Raw genomic sequence first — 25,350 nt, 5'->3', positions numbered from 1 at the left:
TTCCATGGTGGCGACTGTTCCCAGGGTCAGAGGTCAGCGTGTTGTGCTGGAATTCTGCAGGTCGTGTCAGTTTTTGTGGCATTTTCCTTTAAAAACAGACGCAGCTGGTTTCTGGTTAAATGCAGTTTATTGTAAATCACATCGGCAGGTTTCCTCTGCTGTGAGTCCAGCTTTAACACACCTGAGACCTCACAGCTGGTTTTACTGGGCAATTCCCAGTGCAAACAGGTGGAGGCCTCGTCTCTGGTTAAACAAATGTTCTAGAAAACTTAAACTAACACAGTGGGGTCTGACTGAGCCCTGATCCAGCAGCAGGAGTCAGTCTCTTACTGTGCACATTATGAAAAACATGATTTTAAAAAGAGCCGTCGTCGTCTTCAGTCTCGCCGTCATAAAGCATCATAGTCGTCGTCGTCTTCGTGCTTCCTCTTCAGAGACTCCCCGGCGGTGTTCTGCGACACCATGTTGGTGGTGATGAGGATGTTTTTGGAGCCGATCAGAGACGGGTTGATGAGGACGTTGGAGACTGCCGGCGTGGACGGCGTTGCTGTCGGGACAAGAGGAGAAGTGAAGGTGAAACATCAACTAAATGATCCCCAAGAGCTGATGCTCTGAGGTTTGGACCTGATCCCACCCAACACCAGCAGACTCTGCAGTCAGTCAGGTCTCTACAGGACCAGGATCCAGAGCAGACCAAGTACTGACTGAGGACGGTGACCAAACACAGACCATCGATGGACACTGAGTCTCATGTCTCTGACTCATCGTGTTTTCTGCCCATTTTATTCTAATCTTTTTTTTCCCCTTGTCCATTTTAACAGACTCGACCTGTCAGTGGTTTGAGTCCTCACTAATCTGCATCAGATTAAGGGAAGTGACTGGGAGAAAGCAGGTTCTTACTGGTTTTTGTGGTGGCCGTCTGAGAGGGCGGGGGGATCTGCACGGTGAACCTCTGACCCGTCAGAGACACCGGAGCTCCGACTTTGGTGGTGACAGACTGGACAGACGGAGTTCCTGTGGGGAGAACACTGGTCAGAACATACTGGTCCAGTTCACACAGACTGGTCCAGCTGGGACTAAACAAAAGCCTTGTGTGTTCAGCGCAACTGCAGCAGAAAAACAGAGCAGGTGAACGGCCTCCAAGATGGAGGACTCACCGAGCGTCGGTGTGGTCGGCCGGCTGGAGACAGCGCCGACACTGAGACGAGGCACCGATATCCTGCCGGCAGAAGACGACACCTGGAGGGAGAAACCCACATCACAGATTTGTGCTGTTATTAAAAAAAAACAACAACCACAGAACATCACTACATAAAAGCTGAGATTCAAGTTCAAGGTTTAGTGTTTCACCTTCTTCTGTATGGATTTGAGTCTGTAGTTGGGGGCGGTCAGACAGTAGCGGTCAGGGGGAAGTCGAGGTCCGGTGTACGGTTTGATCAGCGGGAGCGGAGTCTGGTTCTTCTGCCTCGCAACCTCCAACAAGAACTGATCAGAGAGCAGAGAGGAAAACAAACACACAGGAAAATAAACAAACACAACAAACCCCCCAAAGCTGAGCTGTGATCACATCCTTGTTCCTGATGCCTGACAACAGAAACATCTGAATGAGACCGACTGCATCGTGGACTCAGCTGCATTAAAGCACACGACTTATCATAAAGAGCAGGAGACTGAACGCAGGCCTCAGGGCAGACTTACGTCTCGCGGAGGCGGTGAGGTGAACGACTGGTCCATGCGGCACTGGATCGCTAATTTGATGTCGTCGGCATCCACATTGGACTTCTTGGCGTGTGTGGCGTAGATTTTGGCGTCCTCGATGATGGTCGTCACGTATCCTACAGAGGGAAACAGCAGCTGAGCGATGACACAGTGGAAGATGAGCCCTAACTGCTGTGAAGAGGCAGAGGACGTGAGCGTGTTCGGCTCTGTGCCAAAAACTATGTTAAATAAGTAACGATAAGAAAAACACAATTCAACCATTCCGTGTTCGGTGACCGTGTGAACAGTCAGCGTGTCCTCGGCAGTGCAGTGTGTTATGGCAGCCGTTATCTCCCGGTGTGTTCGGCTGCTCTTATCATCCGGAGTGACGCTGGTAAAACATGCTGGAATTGTTCGCTTCTTCGGGCCTGAGCATCAGTTTCACACTTTTCAGCGGAACTTTTCCGTCACGCAAACACCTGTGCTGATTTTTCAGGTGTCGGTATAAACTGTTGTGTTTCCGCTGGATGTTGCAGCTTCAGCGCGACAGGTTTTGCACAGTACCTGTTTCTGCTGCACGTCTGCGGCCTCAGAGCCGAAATGCTCCCAAATGAGCGACGCTGTTTTTCTTGGAGATTAAATCCTGTAACTCCGCTCCTGCTCCAGCTGAAGCCGTTTCACTAATGAAGCAGCAGGTGGAGCAGGTTACACTGATTGCGTTAGCCTGATGAGCTCGGCAGGTAGGGAGACGGCAGGTATGTGTAGGATAGAGGACGCAGCAGATCCTGGGTCAGTCAGGAGCGCTGCAAAAGAAACTGCAGCTTTGGCGATCACATGATCGCGTTGACTGAAATCTCAGTTTCTATCAGAAAACGATAAATCGTTCAGCTCTAATCTGTTGTGAACCAGCTCCACAGATCTCTGCAGACATTTTACCGTGTAAATAAAATGGAGCCTTAATAAATAACGGAATCATTGTCGTGCACTGATTCTGTGAGTACACGGGCCTCTGTACGGCTCAGACATCACTAACATGAAGCTCTTCCGTTTTTCGCAGATTCATCTCACATGTAGCAGCAGCTTTGCTGACTTACTGTAGGTGAACTCCAGCATCTGGTTGATGACTCTGGGCTCGTACTCTGTGATCCCCATGTCCTTCAGGATCTGCATCATCACCTGTAAAACACAGTTATGATCCATGAAGATAAATCAGTCTGGTTTCAGGAACATGACAGCGAGTTCGTGTCAACACGGAGCAGAGGGAGGTTTCTAACAGCCGGTGAATCAGTGTGGGACAGTGTCACGGTCCATTTGATGACCCGAGTAGCTGAACTTCTAACACTTATGGTACAGTTTCCTGTTCATATTCACTCATTTCTACTTCAGTAACATCTGTAATCCCGGGGAGCTTCACAGTGTAGTAAACGTACTTTTACTTCAGTAAATGCTCTGAGTACTTCACTGTCAACTCACGGTGTTTCGGTGTCAAACACTCTGACAACTCTGCCCGTCAGTGTTTTTACGATCCAGCGTCAGTCAACAACAAAAACAACTGACGGCTAAGCTAACGCACTAGCCGCTCTATGTTGTTGTGAACGGCAGACCGATGCTAACGTTAGCTGCTAGGCTAGCCGACGTTTGAAAACGTGCACAAATGCATCAGTTACCTTCGCTACCTGCGGTATTTAAACAAAAGCAAGATGTTAGTTTAAACTGCAGCAAACAAGCCCCAAATAACTGTGTTAATAACGCTACCTGAGCATCTTTCGGAATGGTTTTCGGAGCAGACATTTTAACATCCCGGGCTCAGCCTTCGCCGCTGTTTTCTTCTTCTTCTTCTTCTTTTTCTTTTTCTTCTTCTATTGAATCACCTCACACACAGAAGCCCTTAGCGACACCTGCTGGTCAGGGCGACATAACGCGCACATATAACTCGCGAGATCCTCATCAGATCCGAGATCACAAAAGGCTTGATAAAAAAACACACACACACACACACACACACACACACACACACACACACACACACACACACACACACACACACACACACACACACACACACACACACACAAAACAAGGTTACTGTTTGGTTTCAGCTAATGTTGTTATCTGAGCTTGACGAGTCATGTAATGGAGCGTTACAGTGCTACAGAAAGGAACAAGCGCTGAATCAGACTTTAACAAAGCTTTAACAACAGAAGGCCTGAAGGAGGCGCTGCAGGAAAACACAATGAGCTCTGGGTGTGAGAGACCTTTCTACCTTTCTTTATCTGTCTGCCTGTCTGTCTTTCCGGATCCTCAAACAAAAATTTGAAGAAGTGAAGGCTGCAAGCTGTCCTCACGTTTTAAGAATGTCCTCACATCTTAACTGAAAACATCAGAGGACAAACAATAAACATGAAACGTGACATGTCATCATAAGAAATAATCTTACTCAAGTAAAACTGCAGAGGTATCAGCAGTAAAATATAGTGTCAAAAGTAAAGCATATATAGTATATGAGTTTTTATTTTGAAAAATCATACTTGTAAAAAAATGTTTTTGTTTGACATTTGAATCAACTTTTAAAATGTTTTATAACTTAACTGGATTCTTTAAGACAAATTTAAAATCAGGTTTTATTCAGGAGTTTCTTTTCATCAGATCAGATCCACAAACATTTCCAGTGTTCGTGTAGATTAAAGCAGACGAAGACATCGGTGTGAAATATATAGAGACTGTACGTTTGTTTCTGCGAGCTAAGCTGATAAGAAATCTTCTCAGAACTCATAAAAGATGCCGTGTATCGAGTCTTATCACTTACTCAGCAAACAAAACCCTCAGAAGACAAAGAGCTGCAGGTTTCCAGCTGACTAATGCTCCCAAAAGACTGAAGGTTCAAAGAGGATGCTGGGAATAGTGTGTCAAACAGCAGCCGCCATGTTCTTTTACATGAGCAGACATGTAAAAGCTAAGGTGAGTAATAAGGCGCAGGTTCATGTCAAACATGGATTCACTCACACAAAAAACCCACAAATGTACATGTACACGTGTAAATATTGTGATATTCATTCTGTCACAGATATCTCAGGGAAACTGTAATATATGGAGCAAGAGGACTGTGACCTTTGACCTCTGTACTGTCATGCAATTCTAACATTAGAGATGCAGGAGTGAGGCTGACGGTGTCTGCACCTCGAGGTTAAACCGTGCTGTGTTTCCCACCGCCGAGCTCTTCACCAAACAGCCACCAGCTCGTCACTGACGCCGTCCTCGTGTTTACCTGCAGCGTTTATTCACACACATCCACGCCATAAAGCCATGAGAACCATGACACCTCTCCGACTGTACGCTGCTGGATGTGGGTGGGTGTGGGCTTTTAAAATGATTAACCTTTACAGCCCTTCGGCCTCTTCCAGCTCTGCTTGTCTGTCAGGGTTGTAAACGAGGAGCTCACACAGATATCACTGCCGATTCTTAAAAATTCACATTATTCACCTTTAATAAGCAAAACACAGCATTTAGGAGATTTTAATAAATCCTGTCTGAGTGTGTTTACAGCCCTCAGGCTTTTTCAGTATCCTGGTCTATATGTGCATGTTCACATCATATCCTGGTTTCAGGAACCTGAATGTGATACCTGGAGTTACGCACTGGGCACCAGGATACTGAGGTATGTTAACACCTGACCCAGGTGTGGGATCATTCTCCACCATGGAGGTTGCAGCTTCCTCCTTAATTGGAGTTATATAACTTATATAACTCATATAACTCCAGCTAATAATGATCAATGTGCTGAAATGAACGTGAACAAATCTAAAGGTGGATTCATGGTGAGTCGACGTCTCCCCTCAGCCACTGGCCACCACAGGACTGATGCTCATTTCATTTCCATCACGTGTCATCGTACATGTTAATGTCCTGTAACCGTATGAATGTAGCTGAGGAGACAGTGAAGCTCGGTGTGTTGTTCTTCTGTCCCTGTGTTGTTTCCAGGTTCTTCCTTCACATTCTCCGTCTCTTGTTCAAACCATGCTGGTGTTAAAATTCACGCCGTATCTCTGAGGCACACGGCCACACTTCACAGGTGCAGTCTGGGTAAACAATGGCGGGAAGCGGGGGCCAGGAAGAGCCGGGCCGGCTTCCCCTGTCATTATCATTAGCATTTTTAGCATGCGGTGGCTCAGAGGTGTGAGTGATCCCTGGTCGACTCTGGGTCGTGACCTTTGACCCTCACATATTTTGACATGAGTGAAGTAAGACGCAGGTTAATAGCGTTGTTAAAGTGTCACCAGTGTTCACATGTGAAAGGTCAAATTATAAGATTAATACAAGGCAAACAGCGACACACACACACACACACACACACACACACACAGATTACAGCAGGCTGACTCTTTCTGGTCAAACAGAGTTACAAACCTCTGGAGCCTCACTGACTGAAACACAGCAGGGAGGGGCTGCTTTGATATGTATGAGTATGTATATTACAGAGTGTGTGTGCGTGTGTGTGTGTGTGTGTGTGTGTGTGAGCTAATCATATATAGAAAACATACATAAATTAGCTAATTTGTGACATTGTGCACTCAGGGATGGGCTGCTTTGATCGAGCTGTTTGCTCGTGTGTGTGTGTGTTTGTATCAGTACTAAACACTGATATGTTCCATTTACCAGTCAAACACACTTATTGGCAGATTAAACTCCTGTGGGACCCATTACACGTCTTTGAACAGAAAGTCTTGCTGAGGCTGATGGGAATGTTCTCAGTTCAGCAGGTGAACAAAGTAAAGGTTTCACCTGATGATGGCGCCAGATGAAGAGTCCGAGGATCACCACAGTTCATCCTGAGGAAACCACGAACGTCTGAACCAAAGTTCATGGCCAACCATCCGACAGTTGAGATTTCATTTTGGGCCGACTCATCCACGAGCCACAACTATCTCCCTCCTTATCTCAACATGAGGCGAACCACACGGCGTACAGGTGAGCGGCGTCATGTTGTTGGGCTGGATGTTAAGTAATCTGTTACTGCAAATGTCAATGTGATTGTAACGTAGAACAGAAATCCGAAATCCCTCAGAGCTCAACGATAAATCAGCCTGTACCGTCAAACGTCGCCCAGCAGGCCGTCGCTTCAACTGACACAGAAACACATGACGAAATGATTTAGAGGGAACTGAAGCTTCGTCTGCTGCAGGTAGAAGAACAACAGCGATTCTTTGTTTCTGCATTTCAAACTGATTCTCAGCCGCTGTGTTTGCAGCTCTCAGATATAAATCTGTAACTTGACTGGGGCCATAACAAGGACACGAGCATCACATAAACTATATCAGAGGTGATGAACTCAGAATGATGGCACTGAGTGACTTCCTTTTACCTTTTCATTAGTTAACTATTGACTGTGTTTAACGACGTGCAGGCCGCACACAGAGCTGAAACACACAGAAGAGACACGGTGACGTGCTGCAAAAGTTTCATCTGTTTGGTTTTCAGCCTGATTTTAATGAAACAAACAGAGATGGAATCAGCCTGGGAGACGTGGACAGAAGCTGAAAGTATTGGTCATGTTAGTGATGGGATCAGGACAGAACAACGTAATGGAACTGCGATTAGGAGAATTTAAGAACATATGAGTGAGCTGTTTCTGTCAGACTCAGAATTTATGTTAAGTATAATCACAAATACAGCTGATTAAAAACAAGTTTGACAACATAAAATCATAATATTTCAGATTTAATTAATAAATCTCATGAAAGATGTGTGCAGCTCTATGTATTGTGATACTACAGGTGGCAACAGAAAGGGAAGAAGAAGAAGAAGAAGAAGAAGAAGAAGAAGCAGCCTATCAATGTTTCTCCTTCTGTTGCCAAACATGAACTTGGAGAGGAGTCAGTGTTCTGCAATGTTGTGTTGAAACCCCCCGATGCTATCACCAGGACGAAGGTTAATGAGGGGGGAAAGGTAAGGCGGGAAGGACACACACCTACACACACACACACACACACACACACACACACCTTCACCTGCTTTTATAGGTAATAGGCTATAGTTATAGGTTATAGGCTTTTATAGGCAGGTAAAAGCAGGTCAGAGCAGCTGAAAGTGTCCAGCAGGAAATATGATTCAGTTATATCATGAACTGTTGTGGATTCTATTAAATGGAAGTTGTTACTGGATTAATGTGAGATTTATTTTTAAAATATGTGGAAAAGTTTTATTTATTATTATTATTCTGAGTTATTCTGTCTTTCTGGCGTTCAGCACGTAAACACTGACCTCTTCAAATCTAAATCTCTGTTGTTCCCTTGTGCCTTTGACCGAATAATTTCTTTACTGAAACTGACATTAAACGGATTCTGCCAGCTCCGTTTTACAGAGTCCGTGTAAAGTCCGACTGAGCCGGTGAGTGAACACACGTTGGTCACGGAGAAATCACAGCGAGCTGGCATGTTAACGACGTTTCTATCCTACACACACGGAGCATTTCCTGAATCAGCGTCCCCTACAGGCAGCGGAAGATACGCCACAGATAAACTGTTAAAAGTCACTGTTGAAACTAACCGAGGCTTCATGGTGTCACAGCGCTACGTTAGCTTAGCTTTAGGAATAAATACAACTTGGTCAGGTTCATGCAAACATGAAGGTTTGGGTTTAAATGTACGCTGGACAGACCAGAGAGCCTTCATCGTCATGGTTACAATAAAAATCAGGTGGCTAAGGCTGCACAGGTACAAATACCCTTGCTTTGCCTATCATCACCCTCCAACCCCTAGCAACACCATAGCAACCAGAGAGACACTATCCAGAAACCCCTTAGCAACCACCACAAGACTGAAGCTGTTCCCTTAGTCGCTCTTTTATGTTAAATATAATGTAAATTTAAAAAGCGTCTGTGTAGCCTTCACTTTCCTGATTAAAAAAAAAAAAGATTTTTTTCTATTCTTTTTTCCTCAGCACATGAAATGTTTCTCTGAGCTCCATCTTGTTTGTTGTATGTTATTCATTCACCACTTCACATACATGCAGTATTTATGGCTTCTGGTCATGGATGTTTCAGAGAAGATCCTGTCTGACAAACTTCTCCTTCCCTTTTCCCACAGCTGGTGAAAATTAAGTAAATAAAGACCTGCAGCGGTGAAATGATCCTCAGCCCGAAGCCTCAGAGACACCAACTTTATATTTAAGCTACAAGAAAAATAAATGACTTTTCCAGAGTTTCTCAGGTTTTAAACATTTTTTCTGTTTTCTTTACATTTTCTTTTTTCTTCTCATATCTCAGCTTTTCTTGTAATGATATTTTTCCCCTTTTGCTAAATAGTTTGCACTTAAATTAAATTAATTAATTAAATTAAACTAAATAGTTTGCACTTGTAAATTATTTATTTATTTCAAATCATAGTTTTTGTTAGACTGCAAAAATAATTCAGTCAGGAATATAGACAGCGTTGACTTTCACATCAGAGGCAGTAAAATAATTATAAATGACAGTGAATCATTGCTACAATTTTATAAACTTGACTGAATTGAAATCGCTCAGCTGATAAGGGGAGACACTTGCATATGTTGTGTATCTGATGTAGGTTAATGGGGCTGCAGCAGTTTACTGTACGATGATCTGTCTGACTGATAGACTGTTCATAAACTCTTCATTTCACCTGAATACGCTGCTGCTGCATTTTACAGACACAGCAGGAAATGTAGTATTTAAATCTACACTGAAAAACAACTAAATGAGAACTGTTTTCAGTTCTCATTTTCTCAAAAGTTTTTTGCACATTTTAAATCCATTTGCATTTAATGCAATTTTTAAACAAATGTTTGAATTCTCACTTTTTTAATGTACATATCAAAAAATCTGATTTGCACAGAAAAGATAAATTTTAAGCTCTGCCTGTTCAATTTATGCTAAAAAAACACAATGAAATGAAGAATTTTTCCATTATTTAATTAGTTTAATTATGTTTAAGTTATTTATTTATTTTTTATTTTTCTGCTGACACTCTCATTGTGTGTTTTTGCATATTTATTCACTGTTTAATAATGTGACATTTACAAAAGCAGTGTGTCACACTGCGAGTGACACGTACCAAACCTCATTAAGAATGTGCTGCGTTTAACGGAGCTGATTCTGGGGGAATACCGGTAGTCCCCGTCATGTCTTCAGTATTATCTGTCCTTTACAGCGCACTACCGTTCCAACACTGCTTCTTTACAGCTCCACTGTTTATCCACAATCAATGTAGCCAATACAGGGGCATATTAGGGGCAGTAAGTATATTGTAAATGAAAGTTTATGGTAAAATGGCCCATAAACATGCGGCTGTATAAGTCTGGTTGAGCTGCTGCGAGGGATGATTCCCTGAGCGTTTATGGACGCTGACAAGAGGTGAGAGTTATTTGCACACTTTTTCGTTTTATTTGCTCTAATTATTGGCTCTGTTGACAGAGGTGATGTAGTAAACACCTTTGATTGGATACAAACATTTTAATGCAACGTGGCTGAATCGTAACTAAACATGATGTTAATCCTGCGCTTCAACATTTTGACTTGTTTCAGTTTATGTGTAATGTTACGTCCAGTGTGAGGCCTGAAACCTGCGGTGTTTTGCTGTCAGCCATTTTGTTTGGGAGAGATGAAATGTGCCCTGAAATGGCCGCCGTCCCAGTCAGATCGTCACGCTGCCGCTGTTGTTTGGAGGAGTCTCGTATCAAACGCACCCTGACTGAGTGTGTGTGCGTTTGTATGAATAGTTTCCGTGAAGGACAAGCTGATACGAAACAGATACGTGATTATGACGATGTTGGGACTGATAACAAGGGTTAAAAATGATTTTCCAGTTCTAACTGCAGAAGTCCATTCCTGGAAAAAACTAAGAAACCAAAAATAAATAAATAAATAAGAAATAAGGAGTAATCAGTTTTTAAAAAGAAATGAAAATTACGAGATATACTAACACAGATTTTCAACTTTACAGGTTTCATAAGATCGACGACGATCAGTTGATCCACAGACGTCCCTGACATCCTGCTCTGCACCGGCTGCCAGATGAACATTTGACCTCTGTGATAACAGCCATGGATGTTGTTCCTCATTAACACCGTCACTGCCCACAGAGAGCAAAGCCACCAAGCCTCAGCCATAAAAACCGTCGCTGTGCTTCCCACTGAGCAGCTTTACACTCGTTTACTGTTTAAAAGTGAAACTGTTCTTCAGGCTGCGGCTGGATTCACCTCCAAATGTGCCTCACTGACCCCCACTGCACAGAGCAGGGTAATGATTTCACCGGAAAATCAACCACTACAGCTGAAATAATGAGCTGATTCATCACTTTTGATAATAAAATAATAATTTAAGGCGTCTGTATAAACACATAACAACCAAAAAAAGCTAATTCAGGCTGTTTTTAAACTGTGGCTACAACGTTTGCAGCTGGGCTGCTGTGGATGAACACTCCCTTAATGATTTTTAATGATTTTTAGTTATTTAAGTTATTAAAGTCGACGGGATTGTGAATGAGATTTTCTTTAGTTCCGAACAGAATCCTGAAATTCGAGTTTCTCTTCTGCTCTGAACTCTGAGCAGAAGTTCACTCGTCTGCTCCACTTTGCTTTTACATGATTTTTTACTTCCAACAGTAACCAACAGATTTTTGTGTTGAGATCCATTTTTCCACGTCTTTCTTATTTTCACAGGACAAAACCCTTTAAAACACCTTTGCACGTTCTCACGTCTGTAGCTCCACATGTACAAACTCCAGGCAGTGAGTCCTCTGGCTGTCGTCCATCGCCGCTATCAGAGCTCATCACGCCTCCTCGACAAACATATCTGCGTCTCTGTGGTGAAACCATTTTTACTGCGTCCACCCCCCAATAAACTTTATGGTGATGAAGAGGCAGCAGCCGAGCAGCTACGCTGTCATTAGCCTCTGTTTACCCAAAAAAAAGACACGAGGACAAATAAGACAAGAGGACAACCGTTGCTACACACAGTGTGGACGCACTCACTGTCCCTGTTTGGTTCAGAGAAATAAAGATGTGTAAATGTAAATTTAGTTGGACTCATCAAACTGGCATCATGAGGACGAGGGTCTGTACGAAGACGTGAGGTAGTCCCCAGATTTCCCTGTTCACCATCAGACACATGACCACCAATCAGCTAATCTTCATCCTTAAAGTCTGTGCAGTGCAGCATAAATCTCACCTTTGAGTCGTGTGATTTCTAATGTTCTCCGCCTCAGTGTGGTGCACATTACTGCCCCCTGAGGTTGGAGGAACACTTGATCTGAAGCCTGCTGATGCCTTAACAAACCTTTGACATGTAAGTGGTTTCATTTTGTGTCCTAGTTAGATTATTTTACAGTCACAGGCACGTTGCCATCACTCCTATTAATCCAGAGGACAGCAGCTTATCAAGAGTGGAGTTGGGAGTGTCAACTATCTCCACTGAACTATGTGAAGTGAAGCTGTGTGGTGACTTCTTCAGTAATTATGCAAAACTGTAAAATCAATGAGTGATTATCAGGCAGATGAAACACAAATTCACAGACAGTAAATGAAGCAGCTGTGGAGCTTTAAAGGCTTATTTCATCCTTTTTAATGAAAGATTTGTCAACTGACCTACAAGTTTAAATCAACCTCAGGTTCAAAGATAACTCTCTGCCTGCATCCGTGATCAACACAGACACACACAAACACACTGCTGATAGTCTCTATCAGTGTTAAGATAGGACTGTTGTTGGAGGCAAAATGGACAAAGGTCTGAGTGAGGAGACATGAACACACACCTACACAAATACAAATGCACGTACACACACACACACACACACACACAGATAGCAGGATCCTGTGCTCTGTTTGCCCAGTGTTCCTCTTCGCCCTTTGGACACCACACCTCAACTTCTGCATCAATTAGCCAGTGTGTGTGTGTGTGTGTGTGTGTGTGTGTGTGTGTGTGTGTGTGTGTGTGTGTGTGTGTGTGTGTGTGTGTGTACTATCTTTGTGAGGACCAATTTGAGTATAGACTACAACAAAGTTTTTAAAGAAACTTTGCTAAAGAAACTTGATTTTATGCAATGAAGAGAGTAAAACGACCAGCAGCCATCTTTATAATAAAACCTTATGGTTTTAATACAAATTACATTTGAAAATATACACATGATGAAGTCTGATGGTTAAAATCATAAACATTTACAAGACATTTATCGTACTGTATGTGGAGCAGACAGGGGAACTAACCTGACCAGCCTGAGTCGGTCGAGTATTTCCGACACGTTTGGTTTGACCTGCTTTGGTCACCATCAACCATCAACCATCAGGAACATGGAGTCAGATAATAATGTTCTCAGACTGATCAGGAATATTTATTTCCAGGTAAAAGTAACTGTTACACAGGAAACTCTCGTTATTGTCTTGACTAATTTTACATTTGGTCCAAACGTCTGTCAGGTCAGTGGTTGTCTGATGGTCGGTTTGAAAAAGGACCCAAAGAGCTCCAGGTTTCATTACACATCATTTGGCTCTACATCATTTCATGTGTTCGAAATTTGCACAGTATTAACTATGACATCTCCTCCATCCTCATCCTGCGGCGTGTCCCAGTCAAGCTTTAAAACCTGAACTGTGTTAGTTGATGTTTCATCCACTTGCTTCCATTTTCTTCTGTGTATTAAATAGGAGAACCGTAAGGCTGCAAACAGAAGTTATTTTCTTTATTAACATGTCTGATCTGATTGTTCATCATCTGAAATATGCCCTTCATTATTCCCTGAAGTTAACATATTACTTTATGTTTTATATATATATTATTTTGTAGTTAAACTGTTCTTACTAAATACTAAGAACTCGTAGAACTATGCTTCAGCTCTAAGTACCCACACCGAGAACTTCAGCTCCCACTGGCAGCTTCAGGTTTCACACATGGTTGTTGCTCATCCGTCGTCGATGCGTTTTGGAGGCGTACTCATGCGTCAGTGGCAGTTATTTCATTAAAGACTAAATTAGTCAGATGATCAGTCTGATCACTTCCAACAGACAGACAGAAACTGTTCTGCTGTGATGGACAGACAGCCTGCACGTCATCAAAAAACGATGATGAGAAAACTGATTTTATAATCTGCAGCTGAAATCAACTCACTTTTAGGTTCTGGTTCAGTTCTGGATGACTTCAGTAACTATGGTGGCCGAGGCTCATGGGTACTGTAGTGTTCAAACTTGTCCACCAAACTGAGATAAACCTGTACGACTGCATTACGCAGGAGAGTTTCAGTAACAGTGAGGAGGAGGATTAAAGAAAGAAAAAGCTGAGAAAACATCTGTTAATGAAGCAGGATAATATACTTTTTAAAAATGCTTCATCATCAAACTAAAAACAAAGTCTGGAAACTGTGTTTTCCCTTTTAAGTAGCTTTAGAGTTAAAACAAACAAACAAACAAACATATTTCCACACTGTCTGACAGTATCATATGTGTTCTGTATCTGATCGCTGCAGTTCTTCATTGAAGCTAAATGATGCTACGTGGTTTGAAATATTCAAACTGAAGACTCCATGTTTTTATGGCTGCATCATTCCATCAAATGGAAATATTCTACATGTTTTAATGCTTCGTTTTATTCAGCCTGAAATGTTTGGTATTGTTGGAAACTTTGGGATCTCCTCTGGAAATTAGCTTTTTCAAGAATGGAGACAGTTCAGGGTATTTTTCACCTGACAGACAAAAATTGACAAACTCTTTTCTTGTTTTTTCCAGGTTCCACTCACAACAACATGTGTTTGGTCTTTCACTTCCCTCTGCAGGAGGATTTCACCTGCCAACGGCCCAGCAAGCAGACATCGAACCATAATTAAATGTGCAACAAAAGTCTGATGAGAGAAGAAGTACTGTTGCCGGCGAAGTTGCCCATTGACTTTTAAAAAATTTCCACAAGCTTTAGCTTCGAGAGGGTGAACAGAGAGGCAGGATGTGATGCGGAAAGTTTTTCAGTCTGAAGGGGAGAAGTTTTAGTCCAGATCCCCGACATCAGCGTCCATTAAAACGTCCTCCTCCTCCTCAGTACTCCTCCTTGATGTTTAAAGGCAAGGATGAAGGGGACACCAGCCCGTTGCTGCCGCTGCTGCTTGTCACCATGGCAACGCTGCTGCCGCCGTTTCCATGAGGACCACCTCCTCCGCTGCCGTTGGTGCCGGTGGGAGGGGTGGGCGTGGTCGTGGAGGAGGCCGGCTGCTGGAGCTTCTTCTTGTTGATCTTGCGCTCCTTTGCCCGGCGGTTCTGGAACCAGATCTTCACCTGGAACGGGAGAAAAGTTTGGACTTGTTTGACATCGTGTAAAAACAGAGCTTCGCTGCCGGCTCTGTGAGCATCCACTTAGCTGAAAATCAATAGTTCTGATCAATAACAGGGTGTCATTTCAGTGTTTGTGTGTCGGTGTACCTGTCTCTCTGACAGGCTGAGCGCCGTTGCGAGCTCCGCCTTCCTCCTGATGGTGATGTATTTGCTGTAGTGAAACTCCTTCTCCAGCTCCAGCCTCTGGTGGTCGGTGTAAACCACCCGGTACTTGTCTTTGGTCCGTGTCTTACCGTCTATGAAACACAGAAACATTTTAGGTTAACTGTAAAATTAAAGGGTCATTCCACTGATTTTACATGTGGTGTTTGACAGACAAGAGATCCTGTCCAGTTGCATTGTGGGAAATGTAAGAGCCAGTGTTTATGAGCTTATTGACCAATCTTCTGAAATGTTTGTGGTCATGACTTTTGTTCGCACTCCTTGTTTTTTTTTTTATGTTTAAGTTTTCTCAGCTCAGAGATGTGGTGAGCACTTTGCTCATGGGCACTTCAGCAGGGAATAAGAGGCCGTGGTTGTTTCTGGTCATCAGTCATTTAATCAGTTAACTTTATGTCTTAACTTTCTGACACTTCCAGGTTTAATGATTCCACTTCAGCAGCACAAAATCACACCAACTGTTAGTGTATAAAATGTGAATGAAGCATATGGAGTCGTAGTATTTTATATTATGTGTTATAAACTGCCCACATAAACTGTCGTCAGTGCCTGTTCAGGCTGACGGAGCTGTGTGTTCTCACCATGTTCAAACAGACGACCTGCCTCGGCTGGATTTGCATAAACTGATCTATTATCTGCTTTTATTGATTTATGGCTTCAGCATTCATGTGTCACTGTTAAAAACCAACATCGTCCGAGGGCCCAGTTGGTAAAACGCAGCGGGTGAGCTGTTCGAATGTCCATCAAAGCACTAAACTTTATTTAAAACACAAGAGTGGATACATGAGTTAAACTCACAGAACTTTGTTTGAAACCTGAAATTTTGCAAAAATACTAAATATATCTGTACTGTGCTCATAAAGCTGAACACAACCTGCAGCTTTAATCTCTTTAATTTCTCTGATTTCAGCAGCCGTGTTTTGTTTATAACCGGAAGACAGAAAACCGGCTTCTTCTCCATAGCAACGGTGCCGAGGATCATGGGTATTGTAGTATTTTGACCTGTGACTAATGTCCGTGACCCAAACCTGTAGGTTTCTGTGCCAAGTTAAATTAGTTTTCGTTTAAAGAGAAAACCGAGAAAACTCTAATTGGTCGACACAGGAGCAGTGATAGCTGTTAGGAGATGTTAATGTTTGTGATGTCGATTAAATAAAGTTTGCATCATGTCAAAAAGAAGGGCCCCATTATCACCAGCAAACTGATCTGATCTGCTCATCACTTCATGGCAAAACATTCTTATATAATTTTATATACCACTCTGGTTCCTGCTTCTGCTTGATAATGAGAAAATCTGTAGCTCAGGACATTTGCTCAACTTACTGTACTTCGGTTCACATTTGAAATATTTGTATTTTACTTGAATATTTTCCTTTCATGCCACTTTGTACTTCTGCTCTTCTGCATTTCAGAAGTTCAGTTGAATTTTTGCCCCACAACATTTATCTAACAGCTGTGGTTTTGCATATCAAACAAACGAAGACCTTATGAAATATGGAGCTTTGTTATAAATTAAACTGCCTGAAGGTACAGGAAATACAGGTACAGCTGAAACAACGAGTCAGTTAATCAAGTAGCTGATAGACAGAAAAATAATTGGTAAGTAATGTCGAAATAAAACATTACTTACTAATTGATAAGTGAAGTATGTTCTCATTTAGTCTCTGAGAGTCTTGTTGTGATGGCAGAGATGTTCTCTGCCTGAGTGCAGACACTGAGAGGGTAGATTTAAACACACAGGTGGTTGTGTTAAAGTTAATTAAAAGGCAGTCAGCTCTCTTTAACACGCTCTGATTCAATATTAACACTAAACACACAAAGGTTAAATAAGTGATGTCTACACACACACACACACACACACACACACACCGTCTGTCTGTCCAATAATCGGTCACCGGGGCAAATTAAAACTCAAACATTTTAGTTTCGGGGGAACATCTGTCTGAACTGTCGACTTTCTGCTCCATTTGTTGGAAAGTAAAAACCAACAGTTTGATTCTCCGTCGGCAGATAAAGAGCTGAGAGAGGCGAGACGCTAATGAAGGAGCGTAAATCAAAAAGCAGAGACGGAGGTTTGCTCACTGCTGTAAATCACAGCGTCCTCTTTGGACGGTCAAGTTATGGTTTATGTCTGACACCTCCCACGAAATGATACAGAAGTGCCTGAAAAAGTCAAAGTCTGTTTTTCAAGGTAACGTTAACATAGATAGATCAATAGACTGATAGATCGATAGACTTCTGTATTAGTCCCAAAGATATACTGCTATAGCACACGTTCACAGTATTTCTAACCCTCACACAACCAACTTTTCTCTCATAAGATAAAAGTTGACAGTCTCCATCTCTAAGATGGATCCTATGTGATGTAAACGTGTGAACTTAAAAATGTTCTGTCTGGTTTGTGTGGACACGTCAGGGTCTGCATCCAGGTCCCTCACAAAAACGCCTCAGAAATGACTGAGAAGTCTTCATTCTGAGTTGCATAGTGGGGGTCAACAGGGGCCCCAACTACACATTTTGGCCCCAGGGGCCCCTCAAGAGGTGAATGTGGCCGTGGTCATGAGGCCCCGAGTGTCTGCACCTTGTGGTGTAAATCCAGGTGAGGCCTGACACATATGAAGTGGAGAGAAACACTCAGAGGTCACACTTCACACTTCAAAGTGGGAACTGACTTGTAAACTCTTGTTTTCTCCGCCCAGAGAGAAGCGGAGGACAAAGGCCGAGCCCAGCCGCCCGGAGTCACATCCAGCGGGGGACATTTACATCACAACGGCTTCAAACCGCCTCCAAACCGGCTTCACACGTTTGATCCGGCGACAGGACGGGACGGGACACGGTGGGAATATTTCACCCATCACTCCGGAAAAACAGAGATTTAGTCATGACAGCTTTTAACATCGATATGTTCTACATTTTATTTATTGATTTTAAATTCCCTGATAATGGTGTGGAGATGTTAATAATCAGGGAAAAGTCCATTTAAACTACATCGTTAAAAATCACAAACCCTCCAAAAAAAAAAAAAAACTACAAAAAAATATCTCGACAAAACAAGAAAATAATTAGTATAAGGGGAATAAGGATCAGACGATACGAAAACTAAATTTAAGCCTCCAAAGCGAAGTCAGAAAATATCCTTTCATAAAGAAAAACTTAACAAATATATAAATATAAAGAAATACAATTAAATAAATGTTCAGAAAAATGTCCGAGGAAAAGTGTTAGTGGGGAAAATTTAAGCCTTCAAGGCGAAATTGAGAACAAAAACTTATTATTATTATTATTATAATTATTTTGTGCTGTCGCTGTTTTGCATGCAGCTGAATTTAATTTAACATTTTAGTTGATGAGTGTGAAAACCTTGTTTTAACGCCACAAATCGTTTTCAGCTCCGTTTTCCATTTTGACGTCGCGGTCGCCCGACTTTCACATTGCCTGAAAAAGTTGCCTGTACCACGCGCAGCTGCTGGTTCACGTCGTTAAATGAAATAAAAGCTCCGTGGCTCCTGTCAGCGGCTCCTATCTACAGCCTGAGTACAAATGCACAGACATTTGAGTATCAGTGCCTCTCCTATCGGTCTCATATTAAAATGTTAAACAGTCTGTTGAACACTTGACCTGCTCACTGACTGTAAATTATTCTCACAGCGTTTAAAATGCAGTTAATATGTGGAGATGATGCCGAATCACTGGAGGAGAAGGAGCCAGAGGTCGCAGTTATTAAAGCTGCATTATGGGAATATTAAAGGATTTAAGGCCTGTGTGGAAATATTATTCCAAAGAATTAAATAAAAACCTAATTAGGAAATGTTTAGAAATATAACAGGAATATATATCGATACTTCTTCTAAATAATTTCATGTCAGTCAGTCAACAGGTGTCACCCCGGGTCTTACTTGGGTTGGAGGGCGGTGCGGAGGTGCGTCGTATCCAGTCGTAGGGGTTCCTCCTCTGCGGGGAGCCGGGAGACAGCTGCCCCGCCGACGCGTTTAGAGACGTGGGCAGCAGCGCAGGAGGCTGCCCGGGGAAGTCCGGGGGGCTGAATCCCAGGGTGGGACCCACCGCACCGGGCACGGTGGACGCCGCGGGAGGCCCCCCGGCTGCGGCTGCGGCTGCGGCTGCTGCCGCTGCTGCGGCGGCGGCGGCCGTGTGGCCGTAATGGTGGGACGACCAGTCATCCCGTGTGGGCGGAGGAGGAGGCGGGTAGGCCGGGCTCCAGCCACCGGTTCCCGGGCCGGCCTGCTGGACCGCGTGCGGGTCGTTGTTGATGCCGTGGTGGTGGTGGTGGTGGTAGCCGGCGAAGTCCGAGTACTGCGGCGGGGCAGGGACCGTGAAATTCTGCGGGCTGAGGCTGAGGCCCGGGTGTCGGGTCACCGGGTTCTGGTGCGGGTACATGGCGGGGTCCTTGTCCAGCTGCAGGTAACTCACGTACATCTTTCCAGGTGAGGGGACTCCCTCAGCATACTGCGGATCCAGCCTGCCTTTTACTGTCCTTTCCTCTCTCACCTGGTCTACAGGTAAAGTGAGCTTCACAGTGTATGCTTTCTCTCTCCTCCTCACTATCTACCTGTCCACACCTCCACCTGTCCTCTCTCTCTCTCTCTCTGTGGTTTCTCCATCAGCTGCCCGTTAAAAGCTGCTGCAGTCACATGGGGCAGTTTTATTGCTCTTATCTCCCTCCCTCCCCCTCTGTCTCTCACACCGCGTCTCTTCCTCTCTCCTCTCTTTCTTCTTCCTCACCTCACCTCCACTTCATCATCATCGTCACAATTATCACAAGTATCACTAAACAAAAGTTACCAGATTCTTTTTATCCACTGAATTAAACCAAACTGAAAAAAGTAGCATCCACAGGTCTCTGTGCAGGTCGCCCGAGCCGGTCCGTCCCCCCTCCCTCCCCCGGTCTGCAGTCTCTTCTCATCGGCCTCAATTTGCATGACAGTCCGCTGCTGCATTTCAAAGGCTGCCCTCAAAGGAACAGAGCCGAACTTACAAATGACAGTAAAGAGACGAAATAAGGACTAACATACCGCGAGTCAGAGAGACGGCAGGTTCACCCATCCATTCATTCACCCATTCATTCCGTTTCTTTTCATGTAACATCCTGTTCTGTCAGGGTCAGAGCGCTCACTTCACTCACCGGCTGTGTTTTATTATTACACCACCACCACCTATAATAATAATAATAACAATAATCATAATAATCATGTTAATCATAATCATAACAATCGCGATAACAGTATATTATTATTATTAGTAGTAGTATTAACAATAACCATCATCATCATCATTTGTTCTGTCACAAATTAAGTAAAGCTTTAAAAAATTATTTATCCATAAACACTCACAAAGTGAAACGATGTAAACAAATAAATAAACTAAAAATAAAAACATTGACATTCCTTTTTATTTTATTATTATGATGATGCATCACTTTATGGAGCTGCACTTCAACACAAAGCAAAACACTCAAATGTCTGAAGTCAAATTTCATCTGTTTTCAATCTGCCTGTTTATCATAGGTCAGTTTATATTATAGTTATTTGTTCTCTGTCATATACTGAATTTCCAGCATGCAGTGGGAAACAGCCCTTTATGTGACCTTAAAACCTAACAGAGAAATGTTTCAGCAAAAACAAAGTTTAAAAGAAAAGAAAAAAAGTTTAAATTCAGAATCAGGCTAACTCTTCTTTATCATCACAAACTGGGAGATATGTCATTTTAATTTTTTTTTTTTTTTTTTACTTGTGTCTTATCTCAGTTTCTGAGGTGGAAAGTAACAAAGTACAATTACTGAAGTTAACTTTCCCATTGTTCAGAGGACACTCTTACTTCTGACTGCTCTGTATTTGACATTTATCTTTTATCTCAGAGCCTTTGAATAAACAAAACTGAAAAAAACAAAAACAAACAAAACTTAAAGTTAAAATAGAAGAAAATTTGATAACATAAAATATAAAGTTTATTTGGACCTTTCAAACACAGAGGCTTTTCACAGTGCAAATAAATTTAAAATACATTTAATAACATTGAAACATTAACAGAGCAAGATTAGACAAAATAAATAAATAAATGCAAACCGTCAGAAAGGAATAGACCAAAATTACAGTTACAATGCAAAGCCCCAAAATCATTAACAGAGAGTTCAGTAATTTAGTGATATTTCTGCATTATAACTGTATTTCTGAGTCATTAGTGTTCGTTCCTTTGCACATTTCAAATTTAATTTTACTGTTTTAATTTATTATTTTTCCTGTTTGTGTTTTAAATGTTCTAATGAATTTTGTTGCCTTATGCAAAGCACATCATTTTAGATTAATAATAATAATAATAATAATAATAATAATAATAATAATGGGAAAGGGAGCTGTTGGAAGGAGCTGTGTAAATAACACTAAACTGAATTGATGATTAAGATATTAACTCCTCCTTAATGTGTCATGTTTTTACACTACTTTCCTTGTGGTGTTTGTATAAATTCAGTTTCCTGTTTGTTTCACTGAGAGCTGGAAAAAATGTAAACAAACAAAATATAAATTATAAATTTTAGAAAGTAAAAATAAAATCAATTTACAGAGGAAAATTGATCAGTGAAAGAAGCTGCCTATCAAGACACACACACACACACACACACACACACACACACACACACACACACACACACACACACACACACACACACACACACACACACACACAGGAAACAGGAACAGCGAGGTCACCTGAAGGTCAGCAGCTGCCTCTGGGACTGAAAGCCAGACGAAGGAGAGGTGGTGTCTGACAGCAGAATAGAATAGAATAGAACAGATTAGAATAGAATAGAATAGAATAGAATAGAATAGAATGGGGGATTCACCTGAACGTGGTTGCTCTGCTTGTGTTTCAGTTTCACTGCCTCCTAGAAAATTATAAATTATATTTCTATGCAACTAAACTGCAACAGTAAATATTCTTGGTAGGAAACGTAATTAACAACATTTCTTCATTATGTTATCAGAAAACCTAATCCTGTCACAGTTATGTTTCCTTTTTCAGTGTATTTGCTGTTGCAAATTATTTGTATATAAACATAATTTCTCGGAGATACGTTTGGTTTAAATTAATCATTGATTATTGCTCTTTGTATTGAAATGATTTGGTGAATTTGTTTTATTCTCACAGGACTCAGCAACAAAACCTCATTCAAAATCCCACTGACATTTGTAAGTATTCTGATTATTAACAGTGCAGCTCTGGGACAGACACTTGCTGGTACCAGTGGATAGTTTAAACAATGGTGTGATGAGGAAACTGGGAACAGGTGTGTGAGTGGGCAGCGACGCTCAGGTGATTGGGAACAGGAGACAGGTGAGCAGGTGGATCTGGGAGTCAGGTGAATGAGACAGGAAGGAAAGTCTGAGGCCCCCTGGTGGGCAGACGGAGAGTGGCAGGAGACGGAAGGCCAGAATAAACTGGGCTGAGACAGGAGCCGTGGTGGTGGGGACCCTCTGGACCCCAGTGAGTCCTCTGGAGTCTATTGATCTGCGAACACAGCTGAGTGTTTGATCAATAGTAACATAACTTTATTTAAATAGAGACACGTTGATTGTAACAGACTGTACTGTAGTTTTATTTTTTACATTTTCGTGCTTTATTTGCATGTATGAACAATGAAAAAACATTTTTTCCTACAACCTTAAACTGCTCAATATTACTACTACTACTACTACTACTAGAACTAAATTAAAATTGAATTCATTGCAAAAATGGAGGAAACTGAATCTGAATCCATTTTAAACTAACAAACCTGTCTCTGAAATCCATGATCTGGTTTTATTAAAGCTCTCAGTTCTCTCAGTTTCACTCACATGTTCAGGAGGTTCAGTGTGTACCTTGCTCATAAGCACTGTGGTGAAGGGATTTAAACCAACAACCCTCCGTTAGAAGACGCCCTCCGGCCCGGTCGTCCTCAGATCCCCCCTCTGTTGTCCTCCTGAAGAGGAATTAACTGTCTTTATGGATTTATGGGAGATTTATTGTTTTACGCTGATGAGTATTTAGTTTAGTCTGCAGCAGTAAAATCACATAAAAGCCACAATAGTTCTCATTACACACGAGTATTTGTGTTTTCAAGTGTTTGATAGACGTTATATGGATGTTGCATAATGTGAGCAGCTTCTGGTTCAGTAGCTTCTGTGCATCAAATATCTTCAGTCATCAGTAAGAAGCTTTCTGTTTATTCACTGAAATGAAGTCAACCTTTTCATTCATATCTTCAATTATAAATTTACATATATTAGGATTTATACATTTTTAAATTTCTGACGCAAAATCAAAGGTAAGTTCATATATATATATATATATATATATATATATATATATATATGTATATATGTATATATGTATATATGTATATATATATATATATATATATATATATATATATATATATATATATATATATATATATATATATATATATATATATATACATATACATTATTATATACATTTTTTTTTTTTATCCAATTTTATAAAATTCAGTTCAGATTTCTTTAAACTCAGTGTCAAGTTCATTAACCAAACAAACCAAAGTACCAAACCTATTTTTAATCACTTTCCTTCTCATTGTGAGATTTGAGATTTGTTCCTCAGGAAATAATTTTTTTGAGATTGATGTAAAAAATCTGACTTGTTTATAGTTTTAAGATCTATGAGTTTGTGCAGTTTGATCCTGATAATGATCCGGATCTGGTGGAAGAAAATGCTGAGTCCACACCACACACAGAGCTGTACACATTATGTTTTATGATGAATAAATCATGCATGTTATCAAACTTCCTTTTTACATTCATTTTTCTATTATAGGAGCTGGACAGACGTGTAGGTGTGTTTGGCCTCAGCGGAGGTATGAGGAGGGAGGAGGAGTTACAACACCTGAGACTATTACAATAATAATTTATATCAAACTGATTGCAGTCTTTCCAATGAAATAATACATAACGTGTTATAATTAAGAAGTGATAAAAGGTTTAATTATAATAATAAATCCATAATGATCTGACTGAAAAACCTGGACACGCCATCTGGTGATGTGTTCACATTCACTGGGAAATTTTGCTATGTAAAGACATCCTACAGTATTTATAATTATCATTATATTTGCAGCAGTAAAACCACAGCAGGTCAGACCATGCTCCTTACTTGAAAATGGAAACACTGGTTGATTACGTGTAACAGAAATAGAAGATCCAGATAATCAGGTTATCCTTATTTCTTTCATATTAAAATCTTATTCAACAGAAATCTGACCAAGATGGCAGCACAGACAACAAACACACTACAAACAGCATAAACAATGTAAAAACTTATGCACGGTACAAAAGAACTTAAATTATAAACAGGTAAAGTGCACAAACGCGAGAGAGATTTCCCCAACAACAATCACTAATTAGAGAAAAAAAAAATAGATTTGCACTTAAAAAAAAATGCACATGCAAAAATGCTCTGCATAAATGATGTGGTGGAAGAAGTACTGACTTCACAACAAGTGAAAAATACTCCATTACAAGTAAAAGTCCTGTGTGCAAAATGTTACTTCAGTAAACAAACCAGAAAAATGTGTGAACAGTTCAAGTTTTATTTAAAACTGAAGCAAAGAAAGAGACGAGGAACTGAATGATGAAGGACGGAGTGAAGAAGAAGAAAAAGAACATTTAAAAAGGACGATTGTGTGTGTGAACTGGGTGTCCATCTTGTTTCTGTTTCCCTCTGTCACCTGTCTTCAGGTAAACCATTAACTAGCTAATGGCCATAAAACTTCACTTTACGGAAAGTTTGATGATGGCGGCGGGCCGTAAACAACAACCGAAGCCCTTTATGGCCTTGCTGGCTGTGGTTGTTCACCTTGACACAGTTTGAATTTAACCCGAAAACTTCAAACACGTTTCATTCAATGCTCTTCTGTGGCTTTTATGCCACAAACCAGTGACATAACACAGCAGGCTTCATCGCTTTGTCAGTGAAAAAATGATTTGGTTTCAACGTGAAAGAAAATAAAAAAAAAAAAAAGTATCCAAGAGAACTAACACATCACACACATTCATATGGTAAAACATGTCTACAGAATGTGTTAGCATGTACCTTTAGCCACTCTTGAAAGATTGTAAATTAGTTGTTTTCTATTTTTGG

General features: G+C 41.5%; 2 protein-coding genes across 2 annotated transcripts; both read right to left on the bottom strand.

Annotated features, from left to right (window-relative positions):
* Nucleotides 1–108: 108 nt before the first annotated feature.
* taf9 (TAF9 RNA polymerase II, TATA box binding protein (TBP)-associated factor) lies at nucleotides 109–3,551 on the bottom strand. Its single transcript, XM_041050853.1, has 7 exons — nucleotides 3,454–3,551; nucleotides 2,793–2,874; nucleotides 1,699–1,835; nucleotides 1,351–1,485; nucleotides 1,158–1,239; nucleotides 901–1,014; nucleotides 109–547 (listed from the first exon to the last, which is right to left on the bottom strand). Exons 1-7 carry the CDS (start codon nucleotides 3,487–3,489, stop codon nucleotides 390–392), a joined length of 744 nt encoding a protein of 247 aa, XP_040906787.1. The 5' UTR covers nucleotides 3,490–3,551; the 3' UTR covers nucleotides 109–389.
* Nucleotides 3,552–14,727: 11,176 nt separating this feature from the next.
* cdx1b (caudal type homeobox 1 b) lies at nucleotides 14,728–19,662 on the bottom strand. Its single transcript, XM_041050855.1, has 3 exons — nucleotides 19,077–19,662; nucleotides 15,109–15,257; nucleotides 14,728–14,964 (listed from the first exon to the last, which is right to left on the bottom strand). Exons 1-3 carry the CDS (start codon nucleotides 19,612–19,614, stop codon nucleotides 14,728–14,730), a joined length of 924 nt encoding a protein of 307 aa, XP_040906789.1. The 5' UTR covers nucleotides 19,615–19,662.
* Nucleotides 19,663–25,350: the final 5,688 nt, after the last annotated feature.

This window comes from Toxotes jaculatrix, chromosome 12, assembly GCF_017976425.1.
Source record: "Toxotes jaculatrix isolate fToxJac2 chromosome 12, fToxJac2.pri, whole genome shotgun sequence".
Taxonomy (NCBI): domain Eukaryota; kingdom Metazoa; phylum Chordata; class Actinopteri; family Toxotidae; genus Toxotes; species Toxotes jaculatrix.
The sequence above is the reverse complement of the archived record's forward strand: the minus strand, read 5'-3'. Positions and strand labels throughout refer to the sequence as shown.

Bases quoted from the DNA above. Each gene is read 5' to 3' on its own strand.
- taf9 (XM_041050853.1), bottom strand. From the start codon at position 3,489: ATGTCTGCTCCGAAAACCATTCCGAAAGATGCTCAG. The intron at 1,836-2,792 runs GTAAGTCAGCAA...TTCCCTCTGTAG, and splicing joins GATGCTGGAGTTCACCTACA to GATACGTGACGACCATCATC. The intron at 1,240-1,350 runs GTGAAACACTAA...TTCTCCCTCCAG, and splicing joins TCAAATCCATACAGAAGAAG to GTGTCGTCTTCTGCCGGCAG.
- cdx1b (XM_041050855.1), bottom strand. From the start codon at position 19,614: ATGTACGTGAGTTACCTGCAGCTGGACAAGGACCCCGCCATGTACCCG. The intron at 15,258-19,076 runs GTAAGACCCGGG...TGTGTTTCATAG, and splicing joins CGCACCGCCCTCCAACCCAA to ACGGTAAGACACGGACCAAA. The intron at 14,965-15,108 runs GTACACCGACAC...CTCCCGTTCCAG, and splicing joins TCAGCCTGTCAGAGAGACAG to GTGAAGATCTGGTTCCAGAA.